At 40.3% G+C, this 22645-nt stretch overlaps 1 protein-coding gene across 1 annotated transcript in view; it reads right to left on the bottom strand.

Moving 5' to 3' along the window:
• The window catches only part of prex1 (phosphatidylinositol-3,4,5-trisphosphate-dependent Rac exchange factor 1), a 222355-nt gene that overhangs the window by 73950 nt on the left and 125760 nt on the right, over nucleotides 1-22645 (bottom strand). The window contains exons 14-18 of the mRNA XM_041204802.1: nucleotides 21349-21424; nucleotides 18209-18281; nucleotides 16603-16745; nucleotides 9697-9789; nucleotides 1844-1992 (exon numbers count right to left, since the gene is read on the bottom strand). Of these exons, the coding sequence (XP_041060736.1) occupies nucleotides 1844-1992; nucleotides 9697-9789; nucleotides 16603-16745; nucleotides 18209-18281; nucleotides 21349-21424 (534 nt within the window). The remainder of the gene's footprint in view (nucleotides 1-1843; nucleotides 1993-9696; nucleotides 9790-16602; nucleotides 16746-18208; nucleotides 18282-21348; nucleotides 21425-22645) is intronic.

The raw sequence follows: 22645 nt of genomic DNA, 5'->3' as shown, positions 1-22645 counted from the left end.
GTTTTCAAGCTGGGATCCCTGGATTCAAGGAGTTAGTGAGTTCATCAGATCTTATTGAATGTTGCTTTTGCTTCCGGTGGTGATTTGCATTTTGTTTTCCTTAGTCTAGGACAGGTACTTAGTAGCATGTCAATACTTGGAGGGGGACCTTAATGTAGAAATATTTGAGTAGTGCTTATTTGAGTAGTGCTGACTTAAACATCATGCTACAGCATAACTTTTTCATTCATTATTGGTAAGTGGGTGTCGCTGGCTCGGCTTTTGTTGCCCATCCCTAATTGCCCTTGAGAAGGCTGTGGTGAGCCATCTTCTTCAGCTGTTGCAGTTGATCTGGCTCTAGTCCACCCAAGTGCTGTTAGGAAGTGAGTTCCAGGATTTTGATCCAGTGGAACTGTGATATAGCTCCAATTCAGGATGGTGTGTGACTTGGAGGAGAACTTGCAGATGGACATACATCTGCTGTCCTTGCCCTTCTAGGTGGTAGAGGTCACAGATAATGCAATGCAATTGAAGGAAGCTTGGCAAGTTGCAGTATTGCATCCTATATATATTGTAGTCACTACTGCCATTGTATGTCGATGGCAGAAGGAGTAAATATTTAAGGGGCTGGATGGGGCATGGTGAGCAACCTTGCCAGATTTGGAGGCGATTGACCTGTGTCCTGGGTTGTTTGCTGCCAGGATGGCATTTGTACTGTATTTCAGATCTGTGATTCACATGCATGTGCAGGATGCACCTGTATATGCCAACTACTACACTTGGCTACAGGTGGCTCGCTGCCACTGGATTGGGGTGGGGGTGGGGGGTTATGTGCTCCCCACTACCCCTACCCCACTCCCAAAGGCTTGCCATCCAGCCTCCTCCATGGACCACCCGCACAAACAGTCTGGAGATAATTCACCGCCCCCCCCCACCTCCCAAGCCCTTCCCCTCTCTCCATCCCTGCACTGTCCCCCATAACAAAGTGTCCCTTATGTTTTTGCCCCACAAATTGGTCACTCTGGGATGGGGTACTGATCAAGTGTGCCTCTTTGGCCTGGATACTGTTGAGCTTCTTGGAGTCACACTCACACAGGCAAGTGGAGGGTATTCCATGAAGTTCTTGACTTGTGCCTTGTAGCTGGCCAGCAGGCTTTAGGGAGGCAAGTGGTGAGTTACTCGCCACAGAATTCCCAGCCTCTCAGCTGCTCTGGAGTAGCCACAGTATTTATTTGGTTGGTCCAGTTCAGTTTCTGGTCAATAGTAACCCCCAAGATAGTGATAGGTATGGCTGTGAAGATTTTTTAAAAATTGCTGAAAGGAATGTGGATAGTTGATAAAAGGTTCAACAAGTTACAACATTGTCCTTTAAACTTTGGGACCTGGGCTTGACTTCAGATCCCAGCTGAAACGATGGAATTGTTCTTCACAAAATGTCTGAAGTGAAAACAAGTTAAAACAAACATTAAGGTAATGGCAGATGTAGGAAGTGAAAAGAGTCACACCAGCACAATTGGGAGTGCTGTGTAAGACAAAGGTTAAAATGTAGCACATTAGGGTAAAGGTTACTTCACTTCGAACATTAAATGCAACTGATCAAAAAGTTGCAAACGCCAACAGTGAATGTAGAAGTATTCCAATCTTCAACACCCAGAACTCAAAATAAATTTGTGACAAAAGCAACTAGTGAGGAAACTGTTGAAATGCATTGGTTGCAATTATCTAATTTTAAGCCAGATAGCCCCAAATGGCAAGCAGCTTACAGAAATGAGTGTACTATGATTCTGTAACTAATGTGGAGCACTCAGATGGCACATTACAGTTTTGCACAAGCTTCTCTAGTTGATCACATGAGATGACTCACTCTTTGGGTTTTGTTGCAATCAGCACCCTCAGTGGCTTCCGACTGCAATGGAATTGATTTAAAATTGTCTCCACTTCCAGAAGTGGTCGAAGAAAAACCAAATCCTCATTGATGGAGTAAATCTTCCTTCCAACCTGAAGACCTGCCACCTATAGTACAAATAAAAAGTCAGATTTTTTTTAAAAAAACAGCATGGTCATTATGGGTTAGCCACCATTACGATATTGTCCAAATTAGCACCAACTTCCAATTTATGACTTAAACGAAACAAGGACAATGATAATAGCAGCAAAGGTTCAAGACTTTAAACCAACATGCATAGCAACTCGAAGTAGTGCATTGTTCCAATATTGCCATGCTCACCCCAAGTATGAACACTATATTCAGAACCATTTTCATTGTAACCAGTTCCATAACAGGGCTTAAGCAAATGCAGGTTTCATAGGTAATGTGCGTTTTATGAGGGAAGGGCAAAAATTGTAACTAAACAATGAGTTGGAAGAACTCAGCAGGTCTGACAGCATCTGTGGAGAGAAAGACAGAGTTAGCGTTGAGCCATATGATTCTTCATCAGAACTATAAAGAGAAGTAGGTGTGGTGAAATATATACTGGATTCCAACTGAAGTTCCATCCAGGATTACTGGTATCTCTGGGACATACAACGTTCCTCGGACTGCTGTTCTAGCCGCATCTTGAGATCTACATTCAGTGCCATGCGCCACTATATGAACACACTCGACCTCCCCCACCAGCAGCACCGGCTCACCTTATCTCTAAGCTGTCCTTGTCCCCAGTTTCATTTTATTCTTCATCGTCTCATCCGACACCTTAACAAGAAACTTTGTCTCTTTCTTTCAGGTGCTAAGGAAAGCAAACTCCAAAAACTCATTGATTCCAACACCCATCCAGGACCCTCCACCCCTTCCCATCCCTCTGACCCCATCCCCGGCCATGTATTCACCATACCCCCGACCTTTCCCTCTCTGATGCTGAATGTTCAGTGCTCAGCAAAGGACTCAGTATCATACCCTTACGCCCTCACCTCAATGGAATTCCAGGCTCTGCACAATGCTGAACTCTTCTTCCACTACCTTTGTCTCCCTGCTCACTTCTTTGGGCAAGACTCCTCCCCCTGTTCAATGGATCCTTTCACCCACCTCCAATATTCTCCCTCCACCTGGACCCCTCCCTCTGGCCTCTTATCTGTTCTTGATCTTTTCATTGAGAAATGTTGGCATGACATTGGCCATCTCAATTTCTCTGCTCCTCTCACCCGCTCTAACCTGTGTCTTTCTGAACTTGCTATACTCTGTTCTCTCAGGTCCAACCCTGACTTTGTCATCAAACCTGCTCACAAAGGTGGTCCTGTTGTTGTCTGGCATGCTGACCTCTACCTTGCAGAGGCTGAGCGCCAAGTTGCAGACACTTCCTCCTATCTCCCCTGGACCATGAGCCTACCACCGAACATCAAGCCATTGTTTCCAGGACTGTTACAGACCTCATCTCCTCGGGAGGTTTTCCCACCACAGCTTTCAACTTCAGTCTCCCAACCTCAGACAGCCCGCTTCTAGTTCCTCCCCAAAATCCACAAACAGGACTGTCCTGGTAGGCCAATCATGTCAGCCTGTTCCTGCCTCATGGAACTTATTCCTTCCTATCTCGACTCTGTTCTCTCTCCTCTTGTCCAATCTTTTCCCACCTACATCCGAGATTCCTCTGATGCCCTACATCATATCAACAATTTCCAGTTTCCTGGCCACAACCACTTCCTCTTCACCATGGACATCTAATCCCTCTACACCTCATCGCCCACCAGGATGGTCTGAGGTCTCTCCGCTTCTTCCTTGAACAGAGGCCCAAACAATCTACATCCACCGCTACTCTCCTCCGTCTGGCTGAACTTGTTCTCTCACTGAAAAATTTCTCCTTAAACTCGTCTTACTCCCTCCAAATAAAAGGAGTGGCTATGGGTACCCGCATGGGCCCCAGTTATGCCTATCTCTTTATGGGGTATGTGGAACATTCCTTGTTCCAGTCCTACTCAGGCCCCCTCACACAACTCTTTCTCCGGTACATCAATGACTGTTTAAATGCTGCTTCGTGCTCTAATCTGGACCTGGATAAATTTATTATTTTTGCTTCCAATTTCCACCCCTCCATCACTTTCACATGATCCATCACTGACACTTTCCTTGCCTTCCTTGACCTCTCTGTCTCAATTTCGTGTGATAGACTGTCCACCAATATTCATTACAAGCCCAACGACTCCCACAGCTACCTCGTCTACACATCCTCACATCCTGCTTCTTGTAAGGACTCCATCCGATTCTCTCAGTTCCTTCACCTCCGTCGCATCTGTTCCGATGATGCCACTTTCCAAAACAATGCTTCTGACAGGTCTTCTTTCTTCCTTAACCAAGGTTTCCCACCATGGTGGTTGACATGGTCCAACCCATCTCCCACGCATCCGCCCTCACACCTTCCGCTCCCTCCCAGAACCATGATAGTGTCTCCCTTGTCCTCATGTATCACCCCACCAGCCTCCCCATTCAAAAGAATCATAATCCGCCATTTCTGCCAACTCCAGCATGATGCCACCACCAAACACAATTTTCCCTTCACCACCCTCCCCCTGGTCAGCATTCCTTAGGGACCGTTCCCTCCAGGACCTTGGTCCACTCCTCCATCACCCCTACATCTTAACCCTTTCCAATGGCACCTTCCCATGCAATTGCAGAAGATGCAACACCTGCCCCTTTACTTCCCCTCTCCTCACTATCCAAGGGCCCAAACACTCCTTTCAAGTGCACTTGCACTTCTCTCAATTTAGTCTACTGCATTCACTGCTTCCAATGCAATCTCCTCTACATTGGAGAGACCAAACGCAGACTGGGTACTGGGTGACCGCTTTGCGGAACACCTTTGGTCTGTCCGCAAGCATGACCCAGATCTTCCTGTCGCTTGCCATTTCAACACACCACCCTGCTCTCATACCCACATGTCCGTCCTTGGCCTGCTGCAATGTTCCAGTGAAGCTCAACGCAAACTGGAAGAACAGCACCTCATCTTCCGATTAGGCACTTTACAGCCTTCCGGACTCAACCCCAAGTTCAACAACTTCAGATCATGAACTCTCTCCTCCATCCTCACCCCTTTTCTCAATATTTAATTTTTATATATATACTTTTCCCCCCACCTATTTCTATTATTCTTATTTTTTAAATTTAGTTCCATTCATTGTTTTATCCCCAACTTTTAGCTTATTTCAATCTTTTGTCCCACACCGTCCCCTCCCCCCACCCCCACTAGGGCCATCTGCCACTTGCTCACCCTGTTTTTTACTCTTAATGTTGCCACCACTGCCTCGTTTAGTCAGTATCACCACCATCAACACCCCTTTGACCTTTAGTTTATAACATCTTTTGCAATTTCTCCTTTGCCTTCACCTATCACTGGCCTTCTATCCAGCTTGACCTGTTCCACCCCCTCCCCTAAACAGTGTATTTTTCACCACATTTCTACTTCTCTTTAGTTCTGAAGAATCATATAGACTCGAAACGTTAACTGTCTTTCTCTACACAGTTGCTGTCAAACCTGCTAAGTTTTTCCAGCAATTCTTGTTTTTATTTCAGATTTCCAGCATCCGCAGTATTTTGCTTTTATATTAATGAGTTGGAAGGCTTGAACTGTAACAGGCTGAGACTAAATTAATGGTAAACAAGTCCATATCCTCTTAATCCAAAGTTAGCCTTTCCATTGAAATCCAACAATACAATAATATGGAAAATCTGTAAAACAAACATGTAGTTTTAATTAAATTTGTTTTTTCCCTGTTCTGAAATATCTGATATCCTGGTTTACATCAAGCACATCTGTTCAGCTTTTACACAATAAGCCTGCTGCATGATAATGCAGTTGAGACACTGTGACCAGCATCCTTAAAGGTTTTGTCATTTATTACCAGACTGGAAATCCATGCTTAGTATTCTAGTCTCCTATGAGCACTGTTCAGAACTTCCACGAGTACAGCTTTGAAAACAACTTAATGAATTTAAAACTTAATTTCTCAGATATTTTTAATGAGCAAACAGTTCATTAAAAAAAACACCTGTGGACTTCCAGAGAATTTCCACTTGTATACATTCCTAGTACCTATCTGCTACCTAATGCGTTGCATTTGAACAATTGGCTTTTATGTGAATTTTCAATGACAACCTTAAGTAATTGTTTGTCCACGGGAAATTTAAAATCTAATAGGAAGAAGACTTATTAAATTAAACTGGTCAAGTATAAGATCATAAGTGTGGTTGGTTTGCAAAATATAGGCATCAAGAGATGCTTTAAGAGGATTACAACAAAAAGGGGATTTGAGAAGTATAAAATAAACACAAGCTATGTCAAACTAACTGTGTTTTTGATTCCTAACATTAATTCCCACAAAACAGACTCTCAGTGGATCTCGTTCACTCAAAAAAATCTCTTATCAATTTGCACAGCTCAGATTTTTGAAGATTGCATTAGTCTATACTGCTTCCATCAACAAGAATTTGCATAAATTACTTGTTTTGAATTATAGAAATAAGAAATTATTTTTAATTTAAATGAAATGTGTAACTGCTAGGCAATTACTAGGCAAACTGACAGTACTGCTATCTCTCTGAATAATAAACACAACCTGACTGAGGAAACATATGTATTGAGTGAAAAGAAAATCCCTAAAATTCTTTAGGGATTCCTCTGGATTATGGAGAGAGAGAGAGAGAGAGAGAGATGCGGCACTTGTGCACCACATAATTTATTCGGCCTATCATGTTTGCATCGGCTCTCCAACGAGCATTATGACTTAGTGCCACTGCCCTGCCTTTTCCCCGTACCCCTGCACCTTGTTTCTATTCAAATAATCATCTAATGTCCTCTAGAATGCCTCAATTGAACCTGCCTCCACCACACTTCCAGGCAATGCATTCCAGACCTGAACCACTCGTGTGAAAAAGTTGTTTCTCATGTCACATTTACTTCTTTTGCAAATCACTTTAAATCTGTGCCCTCTTGCTCTTGATCATTTTACAAGTGGGAACAGCTTCTCCCTATCTACTCTGTCCAGCCCCCTCATGATTTTGAGCATCTCTATCAAATCTCCTCTTACCTTCTTCTCTCCAAGGTGAACAGTCCCAACCTCTCCAATCGATACTCATCGTTGAAGTTTCTCATCCCTGGGATCATTTTTGTGAACCTTTTCTGCACTCTCTCCAATGTATTCACATCCTTCCTATAATATGATGCTCAGAACTGTACAGGATATTCCAGCTGAGATCTAAAAAAGGGTCTTATATAAATTCAGCATAACCTCCCTGCTCTTGTACACTATGCCCCTATTATTAAAGCCCAGGATATACGCTTTACTAATTGCTCTCTCCACCTGTCCTGTCACCTTCAATGATCTATGCACATATACACCCAAGTCTTTCTGCTTCTGCACCCCCTTCAAAATTTCACCCTTATTTTATATTGGTTGTCCATGTTCTTTCTACCAAAATGCATCCCCTCACACTTCTCCACATTGAACTTCATCTGCCATCTATCTGCCCACTCCACCAACTTACCTATGTCCTCTTGAAGTTCCAAACCCCCCTCCTCACAGTTCACAACTCTCCCAAGCTTCATATCATCCACAAATTTTGAAATTGTCCCTTGCATACCAAGATCTAGATCGTTAATATATACCAGGAAAAGCAAGGGTCTCAATACCAACCCCTGGGAAACTCCACTACAAACCTTCCTCCAGTCCAAAAAATATCTATTGACCGTTACTCTCTGCTTTCCAATTTTCAGCCAATTTTGTATCCACGTTGCTACTGTCCCTTTTATTCCAGTGTTAACTAACCTATTCACATTGAGGCTTTGCTGTGGAAATGCTATTACAATGCTGGTTTTGGCCAATTCCACTGTCAAATGGAGGAACGTGCCTGAAAGAAATTGCTGGATACTGATGGAACTGTATTTCTGCATTTGAAAAAAATCTTGGAGGCATAACCGTCAATTTTTGAGTTGATTTGAACAACAGCTTTGATACAATATTCTGATTACAAGGGGTGCCATAACCTCTCAAACGACAAAACCGCACCAGACAAATTATAGCATGTCCAACTGAGTAGTAGTCTGTTACGATAAGTTGCCTATGGATTTTATCATTTAAAATTTGTCATCCTGCATGAGAAGAAATTCATATGACCAGGGCATCAAATTTGATTAAGGAGCTCAATACATCTTTTTTAATAATAACTAGGTTTTTTGGAAAAGTATCAAATATGCAAACCAGGCTATAGCTTTTAAGCCTGCTCAAAATATTAGCAAGCCACACATAGCAAACTCTGTTTTCATTACAACCCCAATTTGGTCCTGCAGTACTTCACATCTTATAACAGACCATAAGTCATGGGTATCAATTATAAGTATACTTCATGCATCTGGTGTTTGGAAAGCATTTGTTAATCTCGCAGTACTCTGGCTCAATTTTTTTTTGTTACAGAATAACTGGAAGCTTTTCTTTAGCTAGCTCTAGTCCATTATTTTAGAAAACAAAGCATGACCTCTATCACCTGGAAGGACAAGGACAGCAGATGCATGTGAACACCACCATCTGCAAGTTCCCCTCTAAGCCACCCACCATCATGACTTCGAAATATATCGCCGTTCCTTCACTGGTCAAAATCCTGGAAATCTCTTCCTAACAGCACTGTGAGTGTACCTACACCACATGAACTGTCGCAGATCAAGGTGGCGGCTCACCACCTCCTCCTCAAAGGCAATTAGGGATGGGCAATAAATTCTGGCCAAGCCAGCAACACCCACATCCCACAAAAAAATTTTAAAAAAACATTCACTTCTTGTTACAAATTTGGGTATGCTGCAGACGGGTCTTTGTTTCACTGGTGACTTACTTCCGTGGGATTTGACTTACACAGCCCTCATAGTGTAACCCAGGGGAATTCCAAAAAATAGCCCCTTCAAATGTGAACTAGAGTCTTTCATATTTGTGCACCTTCAATAGGTTGAACAAACCCTTGGTGAGACAAGCTGAATACAAAGCATTAACTGTAAGATTATCTATTTTCACTGCTGTAATATCACCTGTATCCACTGCTGCACCAGTCCAGCTGCTGCCGAAATTCTCATTCATGCTTTATCTCCAGATTCAATTATTTCAGTGCTGTTCTGGCCAGCCTCTGATCCTCAATAAACTTGAGGCATCCAAAACCATGCCGTTGCATCTAAACTCGCACCAAACACCCCTTTCACCCATCACCCCTGTGCTGGTTAACCTACACTGGCTCTGGTCTGATAGCACCCAGTTCTACTATTTTAATCTTCGTTTTCCAATCCTTCCATAGCTTCATCCCTCCCAATATGCTGCCCTCTTCTAATCCACATTTCACCCATTGTCCCTGTCCTAGCTTATTTGCACCGATTCCTAATCCACAATACCTCAAAATTACAATTCTCACCTGCGTCCATGCCCCTTCGCGGCCTCACCCCTTTCCTTTCCTTGTACCTCCTCCAGCCTCACAACCCTCTGAGAACTTGGCATTGCTCCAATTCGTGGTTCTTACATATCCCCCATTTTCTTCGCCTTGCCATTGGGAAGCATGCCTTCAACAGTCTAGGTCCTAAGCACTGAAACTCCCTCTCACCCTTGCCACCACACCACTTCCTTCCAGAGACTCCTATACAAATATGGTTAACTGGAAGATCCTTTTTTGTGCAGTGCCAAGTAATGGTATCCATCTCTCTAGGGCTGTTCTGTTCATTGAATCTGAATTTCAATATTGCAGCAAAGCAAAATAGAAGTTACCTCGGCAGAAGAGCCACCTTGTACAGATTTCACCACAATGGTCTTATTTTTCTCCTCAATTTCAAATCCGTAGCTCTCTTCTTCGGGGAAAATCTAGAGAAAGGAAACAAAATTTAAGAACAAAAGAGCTACATTCTCTATGCAGTTGATATGAAATATCTAAAATTATTTATACCATCATCCACAGCGTGCTGATCCACATCTCACCCATGTTCGCACAAACCAATTTGAATAGGAGACAGAAATATATACAAATGTAGAATTGTACAAACTGCAAGACTGGTGAGGTTTCAACACTTGAATTTGGAATGTCAGTCTCCATGGCGGAGCATTCATTTTTAAGTACAATTAACATAATTAATTAGTAATTAGGTGCAAATACTTTAAAAATCAGAATTGATTTAATGCATTTTCTGTTGCACTTTGATACTTGAAAAGATTTCTGCCTCAGCGTAAAAATGGATCCATTAGTGTGTCACTAGAAAAGGATGAATAATGGACGTTGAATCCACTAGCTATTTTGCGTCCCCAAAGTGGAAATTCAACTCCTGGGTGTCGAAACATTCCGATGATCAGTCATTTTAGACTTGAAACTAACTGTTTCTCTTCTCCACTGATGCTGCCAGACCTGCTCAGTTTTTCCAGCATTTTCTGTTTTTATTTCAGATTTCCAGCATCCGCAGTATTTTGCTTTTATACTATTGAACTTCTCTTTATCTGCCAAATCTGGTCACTGCTACACTTCAGTCATAGGGAGAAGTGCCCTTTCCAAACTTCAAATTTTGGAATTTTCTATAGGAGAAATCACACGAAGAATACCATAATGGGAGCCAAACACAGGCTGAGACACTTCTAAAACTTTTAATTAGCAAACACTTATTTTTGCAAAAGGGTGGTAGAAGGTTAGAACTCTTCTGCAACAATTGATGCCAGATCAATTGTTCATCTTAAAACTGAGATTGATAGATTTTTATTAACCAAAAGGCACAATGTGATATGGGGCAAAGGCAGGTATATGGAGTTAGGTTGCTGATCAGCCAGGCTCTCATTGAATGGCGGAACAGGCTTGTGGGGCTAAAAGGCCTACATGTGTTCCTGTGTTCTGAAGTCAGCAGCTCTCCACTATACATTTTGATATTAAGTTTTAAATTTAAGGGAGAGTTACTGATTTACCTTCACAAATATAAAGCATCCTTAAATGATTCATTACATGCTACAAACATGAGAAAATTTTACAAGATCCCTAAATTGCAACAAAAGAGCAGTAGATCACAGTAGAAAGCCACATGCGATTGGGCAGCGTGTGCTAAACAACTGAGTATGTGAATAGCTCCACAAACAACCAATTTGACATAATCAGTGGAGTTTATAACGTGGCTCATTTATGCTTACTAGAAGTGACATACATTTATATGCAGGGACCGGTTTTCCACAAAAAGGAATTTGTTCAAGCTTTGCACCTTTTTTGAATTACCCAAGAGCTTATAGTTCCCCATTGTTTTCACCATGATGACACCTCAGCCAGAGTCAACTTGACAACCAATCAGAACCCTTTTCTCCTGTAGTATAAATTGCTGTGGTTGTTTGAAATTTGGCATTCTTGCATTTGTCCTGAAGAATGCAAGATGAAAATCTTCGGCAACATGTCTCTCTTTCCAGCAATACACAACTAGAGCCCCTTTAATCCTTATTTCCTGTCCTTCCCAGTTTACTTGTCACCCTTGCTTTGGAAATATTTATTCAATATAGAATCATCAACTGTGCACAGTTCAGTTTACCTTCCAAAGTTTAAGAGATTACAGAAAAATTCACTTGCGACAAAGGCTGGCTACAAAAATGGCTTCCAGCACTAATACATATAAAAAGCCAAACTTTGGTTTGTCAAAAGTCAAAAGCTCCATTGCCGTCAAATCTTTCCTTTATAGCCCAGGTGCGGTGGGGTGGTGAGAGTGGCAGGAGAAGCACCGGGGATGATGGAGTGCAATAAAACATTCATTGTGCAATGTCAATCATCACTGACAGAAATGCAGCAATGGATCATAGATGAAAGCAGCCATCCAGTCCATCTTTTTATTAAAAACTGTTGGTCTCCCAGCACAACACCCGATTGCTGACTACCCATTGCCTCGTACAAAGTTGATTCTAGCTATTAATGATCCTTTGGGTCATAGTCTTCCTTGCATCAGTCCTGAACTTGCCTTTGACTGATCTGTAGCTAAGCTCCTTAGTCCTCCAATCATGGTTAACCTGAAACAGCGTTCGAGATAAAAGTTTGGTGTTTCTCCGAGTACTTCACTTAAGTTTAAGAGGCCACGTATCAATGCTGAAGAGTTTTGTTTTGTTTGAACTCTTTCTCATGATTCAAATCTTTAGCAGTAGGGACCAGTTTCATGGCCTTGCTCTATATTGTTTCAAGGGTTTGAATCTTTCACTCATGCTTAATTGAATATACTATTCAATTTGAGCCTGTCCCACCTCAATTTTGATCTTTATTGTTTTCACACCATTAACAGCCTGTGAAAAATAAATTGAGCTGTTGCTGGCGCTAAAATATTTCAAATAGAAAATCCAGGCTTATGCATCCAGCATTTTGTGCTCACTACAAAGCCTGCTTATGAATGACATTGGCAAATGAAATCAAGTTCATACTGTTCTAGCCAAAATTAAAACTTAGAAGTCCAGCTACCTCTCAGGTGGAGTCTCTGACATAACTCAGCTACAAGAACAGCTTATCAGCACAATAAACTATATACCTTGTAAAGACACAGAGTAACTAAAGTCAATGGCCAAAGATGTGGATCTCAACAAGTCTGTGTGATGTGGAGTTGCTGAAAGTGCTTTAAGTTTCACTTAAAAAATGAAGCCTAAAAGAAACTGTTGCAATCATCCATAGTTTAGCTTCTTGGCTTTTAGTTGCTTTCGTTTTACAGAAAGGACGTAACAGAAAATAAAAAAATAGAATAGTGGGGGAAAAATCTCAGCTGAAATAGATGAATAATATTGCTGTAACTTTCAAGGCACCATTCATGCTTAGTTTCAATACAGTGATTATTAATTAAATCCAAACTGGTAAAAAAAAAAATTAATGCCTTTAATTCATTCTCAGACATAATTCACCTTTTGAGGAAAGCGTGAACACTAAGTAAAAACAAAATTAAACTACCAGCCAGCCATCTCAAGAAAAAAGGCTCTTGCCATTGATCTCATGTAACAACTTGTCAATACATTTTCCAAGTAGCAAACGGGATAGAATTCCATTTCCTTTGACCATGGCATAGTTTTGGCAATGATAATATACACTTTCATTAGGTCAAATGACACTGAATAAATTAGGATCCTGGGCTCAAGCACATGGCTATATCTGTAGAGGATTCAAATTCATTCTAAAACACTGGGTACAAGCTAAATCTCAACATGTAGTAATCAGAAATTGAATTGATCTCCAACAATTTCCTGAATTTGAGCTACTATTCTGTTCACATTTAAGCGTGAACACGAAGGCCACTGAATGGTTTCTGGAATAGCATCAGCGGGTTCATGAAATTAAAGGCAATCCAATGGACTATCATGTATATCTGAACAACAGACAAGGTAATAATGGGAAAACTGGAAGGACTCAATGCCAAATAGCTGTGAAGATAGTTGGACCTCACCAAAAACGCAAGCACCATTTCTGTCAGCAGGACTCTCCAGATTTAAGAGTCAATATAAACAGCTGTCAGACAGGGTTCCTTGTAACATAAAGGCTCAATGTTTAAGGATTCAAATTAATTCCATCAAAGTAAACCATGAAAGATGAGATGGAAAGACAAATTCTGTGATTGCTCCTAAAGCAATACAGCCCCATTTCAAATTGTACCTCTATCCAAGGAGTCTCCACTCCCATACATAGTTTTATTTGGAGAACTTAACTCAGCAATCCAAGAAATTAAAAAGCTTTGTACAGTTAGAAAGGAAGACCCACTGCCATCAGATGATAAGCACCTAAGACAATATCTGATGTTGATACGTATGTCTGTACAACATTGTTTTAAACAGAGTTTCAGAACTAGCTTATAAAACTTGCTGGGTTTCCAGAATTTGTATTCAGTGTGCAAAGCACTACAAGTAAGTCACACCAATCAGATTTCTTATGATGCAGCTACTGCAACCACATGGCCCCTTTCTGTGCCGTAAACTTTCTATGATCGTTTGAAAGAGAGGGTATGTTGGCCCATCGTATCTGTACTGGCCTAAAAAATGAGCCAACCAGCCTAAGACCACTTTCCAGCATTTAGTCCGTGGCCCTGCAGGTTATGGCACTGGAGGTGCACATCCAGACACCTTTTAAATGAGTTGAGGGTTTCTGCCTCTACTACCCTTTCAGTGAGTTCCAGATGCCCTCTGGGTGAAAAAAGTTTTCCTCATCCTCCCTCTAATCTTTCTACCAATCACTTTAAATCCATGACCCCCAAGTCAGTGATCTCTCTGCTAAAGTAAATAGGCCCTTCTCATCCACTCTATCCCAGCCCCTCAAATTTTGCACATCTCAACAAATCTCTTCTCAACCTCCTCTGTTCCAAGGAAAAAACCCCAGCTTATGCACTCTCTCCTCAAAGCTGCACATTTTCCAGTCATAGGAACATCATTCAAAAATCTCCTCCATAACCCTCTCTAATGTAATCAAATCCTCCTTCACTATTTAAAATTGGGTTAGATGGAGTAAATATTTCTAATCACCAAGTGAAGTTACCTGGAAGCAGTGAGAATAGTTAAATTTTTAACTGAAAAATCATGTTTGTCGTCATTATGTAATGAAAACTTAGATATGGTTTAAAATCATGCCACAAATAATCCTACCCATACTCATGTGTTAAAGTCATTTTCAGTGTCTCTAAAGTGTGAAACTGATGAAGTACAATTCAAATTTCTCATGGATTACCAAACTCAGATCCAGTATAGACTCATTCAATCAAATTACTTCCATCACCAATAAAGCCAAATACGCAAGTCCAAAACAACCAATTATCCACTGACGACTCTGAGAACCATTTGGTATTTCAGTCATGGGCAACTTTTCCTTTCTGGTGCGATTACAACAGGCAGCAGTGTTTACACAGGCAGTCTGCTTCCAACTGTGGTTGTGAATTCATACCTTTCTATCCATCTAACCATAATGGCACATGGTGTCAGTGTATCAGCAATTACACCGTTAAGGCAATTGCCTTGTCCAAACAGGTGATGGGCTCACCCATAAATAGGTACAGATGTGACACTGCATAGGAGAAAGGAACTACGAGTCTGTCACTCTGTTGAGCTGGCCGAAGAATAAATTTGCTTGAGGTAAAAGACCAGCTTCAAACTCATTCTTCCCTTATATACAAATACCGGAGTTAACACATGGGAGTGGGTACTCTGTTCCTTGGTCTAGGAAAGTTTGTATTTACTCAGATTTATTTATATATTTGAAAACATCATAAGGGCCTTCCTGTTGACTCATTGAACAATTACATGATATGATGCAGTACTAGCACAAACTGACCAGAGAATTCCCAGGTTATCCACGAGCAACTGTTTATTGCTAATGAGCTCGCTGTAGAGACACAACATATGGTTTATTATTCCTAGTCCAGAGCAAAAACAAAAATATTGATGATGATGCTTGTGGTCCCACTGACCACTATAAGAAGAATATATATCTACTGATGCAAATACCAATGGAGAAACTATCCAATTTACATGGAATTGTTGCACAAATAGCCTATCAATACTCACTATGAGGTAAGATTATTACCCTGTGGAACTTTACTCCAATGTCAGTTACTGCGTTCAGCATTTGAAATAAATATTCATTTGTGTAACGAGAAATATTCCGTTGCAGATTTTGACATTGGAAGGGAGCATGCAACATCAAGCACAACAATACAATGCTCAGTAAACCAAGAGGCAAACATAAATGTTGAAAAACTGCAAAATCTTTGATTATCACCAAGTGTTATATTTGCCGCCAAAAACCTAAATCAGTGAGTGAACAATGAAATATAGCACCAAATCACCCTTAACAAAAATATATTTCAACAGTTGTTCATTGATGTTAGAGCTGGCTGAAATACCCCCACCTGTAGTACTGCAGATCAAGACCAACTGTCCCATACATAACACAATCATTCCTTTTTGCAAAGACCTCAACAGTTGGCTAAGATCACATCAAGAATGCCAAACAACTATCCTCCAGGGACACAGTGAAGTCTTCACTTTTCCTCCAATGTGACACAGCACCACTTGGGTGCACTGACACACGGTACTTGAATTTGAAACCATAATTGCCTACAACAGGATCACCAGAAACCAGCCAAATGAAGGGGAAGATGCAAATGTAAACAAAATATTTCTTTTCAAGAAAGTAAATGTAGAAAAAGAATTGATTCTAGTTACCCTTACAGATCTCCAAATCTCTGAATCAGAACAGTAGCAAGTATTCTTACTAGGCTATTCATTGTGAAGAGTGGCACAATGCAGGGAGGGAACAAAAAGCTATTACAAGGTACAAAAATAATCAAATAATTAAAACTTACCAATATTGGAGGAAAGAGAGAGAAGGATTCATAGGTCTTTATTTAAATGCAAAGCAAGAGATGAAAGGTACAAGACATGTCCATTTGTTTGACATCAATCCAAAAGCAACAAGGCTACATATGTAATTGCTATTTTATAATAATATTGAAGTAGTGTGTTTTCTTTAAATTGAAAGTCAAAATTTCTATACTTAGAAGTATTTGGTGCATTAACGTTCCATGCATTGACCGAATCAGGCAGAGAAAAGCATTTCATGCAAATTTCTACAATCCATCATCTGCAACACTTGAATAAGAGCACAGAAAAAAGTCTCCCATATCAAATGCAAAAATCAACCATTTATCTTCTTACCAGAAGAGATTTAACAAGGATGTTTTCAACCAATCTGAAGTCATTCCGCAGCTGTTTGTTTTTGGAGCTGGTCCCTTCCATTTCTTCATCAGCATAAAAGCGAAAAAATTGGGATTCATCCTTGAATTCACTTTTCTCCAGCACTGTTGAAATTTAAACGGAATGTTAACATGTGCTTTTTCCTAATACAACAAAAGTAGTCACCACTACTCTGTCAAAACAGACATTTTGTCAAAATTCTAGATTGTAATTAAATTTTTTATATTAAATAATTGCAACTGCTAATTTAAAATGTTACCAATAAAGAAAACTCTGAACAAAAATCCAACGTCCATTATCAATAACTCAAACGATTCATATGCCAACATAATGGTCTTCATTGTGAACTACAGCAATAAAATGAAATGTAATTCAAAAGATGTCCCTAAAAAGACATGAAAATAGGTGGCATGGGTACTTAGGTTCATTTGAAACTAAAAATTAACTACATTTTCTTTGACCCAACATCCAAACTCTCCTGTACATAAGAGTTAGTTCCTTGCCAAACAATAAATGAGATTTCTTACCACAAAAATCTGGGGAATGGTAATTGTTTACAATCTTGAAGCATCAATAACTTGTGAGTAAAATAATCTGCTGTAGGATTTGAAATATGCAGTTTCCCTTCCAGTTGGCCAATGCTGGTTTTTAGATTCGGTCAATCTTTGGTCTGGGTGGGGGAGGGATATGTCATGTTGCCACTAACAGTCAATATGTTCACCAACATATACTAAATTGTTGGCAGAATGATGGGCTGACCATGTTAGTACTATGCACAGTGCCATGATCCCACTGCAAAAGCAATTAGTCAATGGCAATAATGGGCATGCAGGAATATCATAAATAGTTGCCAAACCACAAGTTTCACAGAGCATCAAAATTCTAGACAGAAAAGGGGACACAATGGACATTTTTTGACAAACATGCACAATTTGAAAGATAAATGCAATAGGAGATTTCAGAGAAACAAAAACCATACAACACCATGAGAGATTGCTCCAGTTTATTAATGAAAACAGTGTGTGAAGAATTTATTTGAGTGCTAAGTCAAACTAGTGGCTACAATGACCTAAGGATGCAAATATGTGGCTATAGGAAAGCAGAAATGGCCGTATGCAATGCCAGCAACAAAAAGCTACTTGACGTTCATGCTCTAATTGTCGGTTTCGTTGAATGCTTTCATAAGCAATGCTGATACTTGAGATTCTGACTGAATGTTTGGTTTGAACATTATTGAGAAGATAATTAGCCACCTTTAGGAAGGAGGGAAGGAAAAGGCACAAAGCCAAACCTACCCTACATAGTTCTTCAACATAACCGGGGAGGTCAATTGGGACAGTCAAATCAGTGATTTGTATGATCCAATTAACTGATTTTTTTTTTGTGGAATGAAAGGGGCAGTGTGGGGTGGTCAAATTACGAAACATAAAAAGTCTGCAATAAACAAAAAAGGGACTGCAGGACACCTCAAGTTCTGACTTGTCAATTTAATTATGAATAATTCCCAGCCATCACATTGAAATTACATTTAAAGAAAGTTTTTTTTTGTGTTTCTTTGATTGATTACCATGGTGCATGAAGCCATTATTACACAGTCCAACGCCGAGTGTGACCGCTTCCTCTCTGGTCTGGCAGTCGCCCTAGCAACAAAATGACATTTTTACACCTAAAGAGATTTCCTTTGGAAAACAACTGCTTATGATTACAAGTCTAAATTTAGAATGTATTCTTTGTTACAGACAATAACCTCAACAGAAATGGCAAGAGTCTCCATTGATGTTTCAAAATAGCAAATCTCGAGCTATGAATACTTGCAGAGGAAGTCAGGACAACAAAGAAGCCGTCTGGAGGTAATTATCTAAAGTTCACTTACAACCATGGTACTAGCCATAAACAAATGACTTCAGATAAAACAGCTGACTTACATTTTGGTTTCTGATGCAAAATTTATTTTTAAACTGTAGACACCCAGTTTCACAGAAGTACCACAAACAGCCTCTCTCATGAACATAAGGTCAGTGTCTCATCAGTAAATCGTTTAAATAAAGATACCCGCTGTGTGTTATCAGAATTATCATTTCCTGAAGAAATCAGGATTTCATAGAAAGCCACAGACACAAAGATAACTTGTGGCTATTGGTAGTTAACTTTGACCATTGAACATTAAAAAAAAACTTCATTTTCTGAGAATGTCATGTTAGAAAAAGCAGAGACTCGCTCATCATTTTTTTTTTGTTTTCATACTTCATCCCTTCAAGAGACACTGCAGAACTGGGCTGCAATCGAAAGTATAGCTCCCTTTAGTCTTGGTGCACAATGATTACTCATGTCCTACGTTCTCGATAAAACAGCAGTGAGAAGCATACTTGAACTTATCCATGTGGCAGTGAGCATAAGTTTATTTATTGCTGAAGCAGCTGGAATACAGTAAAATTCCCTTCATGCATACTGCCAAAAAAAAGTGTGCTCCTGGTCGTCCCAAACAAGGTGTAAGTACCAATTTTTAAAGTGTTGGTAGATACACAAGTATCTCTGAAATGCAGAAAAACTTCATGAAAAGCTGCACCAAAAGTCACCAAAACAATCTCTTGTGCGAATTCAGACCCATAACAATTTCCAGATGTCAGTCTCAGAGAGGCCCTCAGCCAGAAATGAAAAAGGGGAAAATGTGAAAAGTTTACCCTAGCCCCTCCCGCAAACCCTCTTGATCACAGGAAGTAAGCCTGGGAGTGACCAACTGCCCATATCACTGCTTAAGAACATGCAGCATAAGGGGAAAAAAATTCTAACATTTACGACTAGCAACTTGTGACAAGTGATGTCTAAGCCTGTGGGGCCAAACTGGTACTCACCAATACTCTCATCCCTCAATAAGTGACCCACCCAAATGAGCAAGTAGTGGCACAGAGTCCACTCTATAAAGACATTCAACTCTTCCGCCAGCTGTATTTCGCTCTGAGGGCTGCATTCCCATGGCTTTTAGAATATCTTCATTTGTTGGGTACAATGCCCAAAAAATTTAACTAATTATGATTCCACAGAAGTACAAGAAACCTGTGAATATTTCACCTGGTCCTTTTTTCTGGAGATAATTTTCTCCCATTTGAATGGTTTGCACCACGACATCCCTACACACAAGAGGATGAAGACTGCAGCGGTTCAAGGCGGCAGCTCACCAACACCTTGCCAAGGGCAACTAAGGATGGGCAATAAATGTTGGCCCAGCCAGTGATGCCCACATCCCATGAATGATTTTTTTTTTAATCAAGCTGTTCCCAGTCAGCAACTAAGATGCTAACAGTATCTAAACATTATGATCCAGATTTTGCTGGAGTACGCCATCTCGAAGTGAGCTCTGATGCACTTTTGAGCACACCATTGTTAAAAAATATTGCAAATTACAAGTGAACTTTCTAGAAGTTGTTAGGAAAGAGAGATAGTTTTAAATAAGTTAAAGGTGTATTTGGAGGTGTTAGAAATAAGGTATATCTTGAGTTTAATTTGTATGTTGTATTTGTGCATTAAAAAAAGGATAAAACCTGAATTGTAGTTTCACTTTAAAATATGCCTGCATTTTTAGTGAGATTTTATGACTCTTGAAGGGGAGTTAAAACCAACAACATAGGAAAAAAAAACTGCTGTTGCCTAGCAACAGAGGTCCAGAAAGGGACCCCCCAGCCCCCCACACACAGAGAAACCGAGAGCTGTTTGAGTTCAGTTGGTCAGTGTGCTCTAAAGTTGAAAGGAGTTGCCAGCAGCAGTATAGGAGAGGGACAGACAGCAAGTCCCAAACTAAAGTTAAAACCAGCTGTCAGGAAAAGCTGGACTAGACAGAGCTGCAGAAAGCAAGTTTCCCCAAAGAACAGAAGAAGCAGGGTCCTGAAAAGACCTTCTATTCAAAAGAAACAAGCAGGAATCTGGAAAAGGTCCTGTTAAGTGAAGTTAAGAGTGAGAAGCAGAGAAAGGCTCCAAGCTTAAAGGGAGAAGCTGCAGGATGCAGATTTAAAGCAATATAGATTGTGAGAAGCCAGAAGATCCAAGGAGACAGCTAAAGTTCTGTAACTCTACTATGAGCATGTGAAGCAGTGGTGTTCTATTAGCACGGCTGAGTCAGAGGGAGAGTGTGTATGCGGAAGGAGGCTTGAATGCACATGGCGATCCAGAAGAGCTTGAGACCCTGGAGGTGGACCCATGTGGAAAGCTTCTGAGAGAAAGCATCAGTTTGAGGGGCTATTCCAAAGCCAGTTCTTCAAGAATGGAGATTGGAAACCCTCGTGTGAAAGACAGAGTTCAGCGAGACTGGTTGGCTCATGGTAAGACAATCATCTGGGGGAAGGTGAGGAGAGATCCATAGCATCTGTTTGTGATGCATCTGTCACTTGGTTTCAGAGCGTGATATGTCTGACCCACAGATCGCCTATTGGTTTACATGGACTGTGTATTTACTATGAACATTAGAATAAAAGACAGCTTTTGTAACTTGTGTCATCCTTACAAATCTGCATACATCTGTAAAGGTATAGTTGAGGGTGAAGGCGTATTGTGATATAGTTCATCTTTTCCTGTTTAATAAATGTTTTATTCTTTATCAGAGACTCCTGTGGCTCTGTTCAGTAGCCACTCTCCACACAAGTGTAACAATAACAACAACGAAAAAGAGAGTTTGGAAGAGAACATCTATCCTGTCCTCTCTCAATTATTCCTTACCTGCATGAGCAGCCAATCTATTAACTTGCTTGCTGGCACCACAGATCTGTAGGTTTTCAGGTGGTGATCTCGGTCTCTACATTTAATACAAAACAAGGTGATTTTTCTTTGATTATTTCTGGCATTTAGGTCACATATATAGTAAAGTTTCACCAGCATTGACTGATAAGTTTTTCTTTAAGTTGAAAAGGGGTCAATTTATTTTAAATATTGATGCACTTGAGATAATTTACAGGATCCAAAACTTCAAGTGTTTCAACAAACATGAAATTAGCGCTCATTTAACTAAAATCAAATAGCAAGTTTTAAAGCCATTAGAAATCACAATACAACATGTGGCACTGAGAGGGCACGGAAGTCAAATTCACTACAGACCTGAAACACTTGGTACTGCAAGGTTCCAAGTTTAGTGAAATCTCTATTCTTACTATCATTTAAACTGTCCTGTAGATTAGATCCAATCTGAAAGCTATTTTTTTTTTTAGAAATTCAAGCTATGTGATCAAAAAGAGCTGCCATTTCTCAGCCAAACTTTAAAAATGTCTGGAAAAGTGTCAAATGACATTTACTGAAGAAAATATATATGGAATTCATGCCAATGACATGCTCTCTTCAGTTTGATTTCATTTAAGAAAAAAATCTGTTTACGTATTAGAGAACTACTTATTTTCTTCGCTAATGAAATAACACTCTTGAACTACATGTGGAAGCAACATGGGTAAAGACATAGCAAAGTTTCCTGGACCTTAAGAATAGATTCTGAAAAACTTTTACAAAAGACTCCAGCACTATCACCCTACTGCTTTCACTCTTGTATAAGTCAAGAAGTTTTCACACTGATGCACAAACAGGGCTATAGTTCAGCATACATGACATATGCTTTAATCTCCTAAGCACGAAGTATAAATTACTTTGTCTCATTTCCACCCCCCACCTGCCCCCACGCTCTGTCAGCCCCTAATTAAGCAGTAATTTTGGGGAAATCATGACTAATGGCAGACAGAACTTATCCAAATCGTTGCAACACTACATTCTTGACACAATGCTTGCAAAGAAATAGAACAATTTATAGGTGTAAAGACCTGACAAAACTGGACAGAGTTTGACTAGGTGAAGTTTCAGGAGCAAGATCAGTTTTTATCAAATGCAAAGGACAATATTTGAATGATGCAATCTGAATCATGAAGATATTAACAGCCTGTGCTTGAACTGCATTGGGAAGTAGTTGGGGCATTATATCAAGAAATTGAGTGGTATTACCAATGCACCAGACTGGGAGCTTTAGGCAAATAAATGT

Source organism: Carcharodon carcharias, chromosome 14 (assembly GCF_017639515.1).
Source record: "Carcharodon carcharias isolate sCarCar2 chromosome 14, sCarCar2.pri, whole genome shotgun sequence".
In the NCBI taxonomy this organism is placed as follows: domain Eukaryota; kingdom Metazoa; phylum Chordata; class Chondrichthyes; order Lamniformes; family Lamnidae; genus Carcharodon; species Carcharodon carcharias.
The sequence above is the reverse complement of the archived record's forward strand: the minus strand, read 5'-3'. Positions and strand labels throughout refer to the sequence as shown.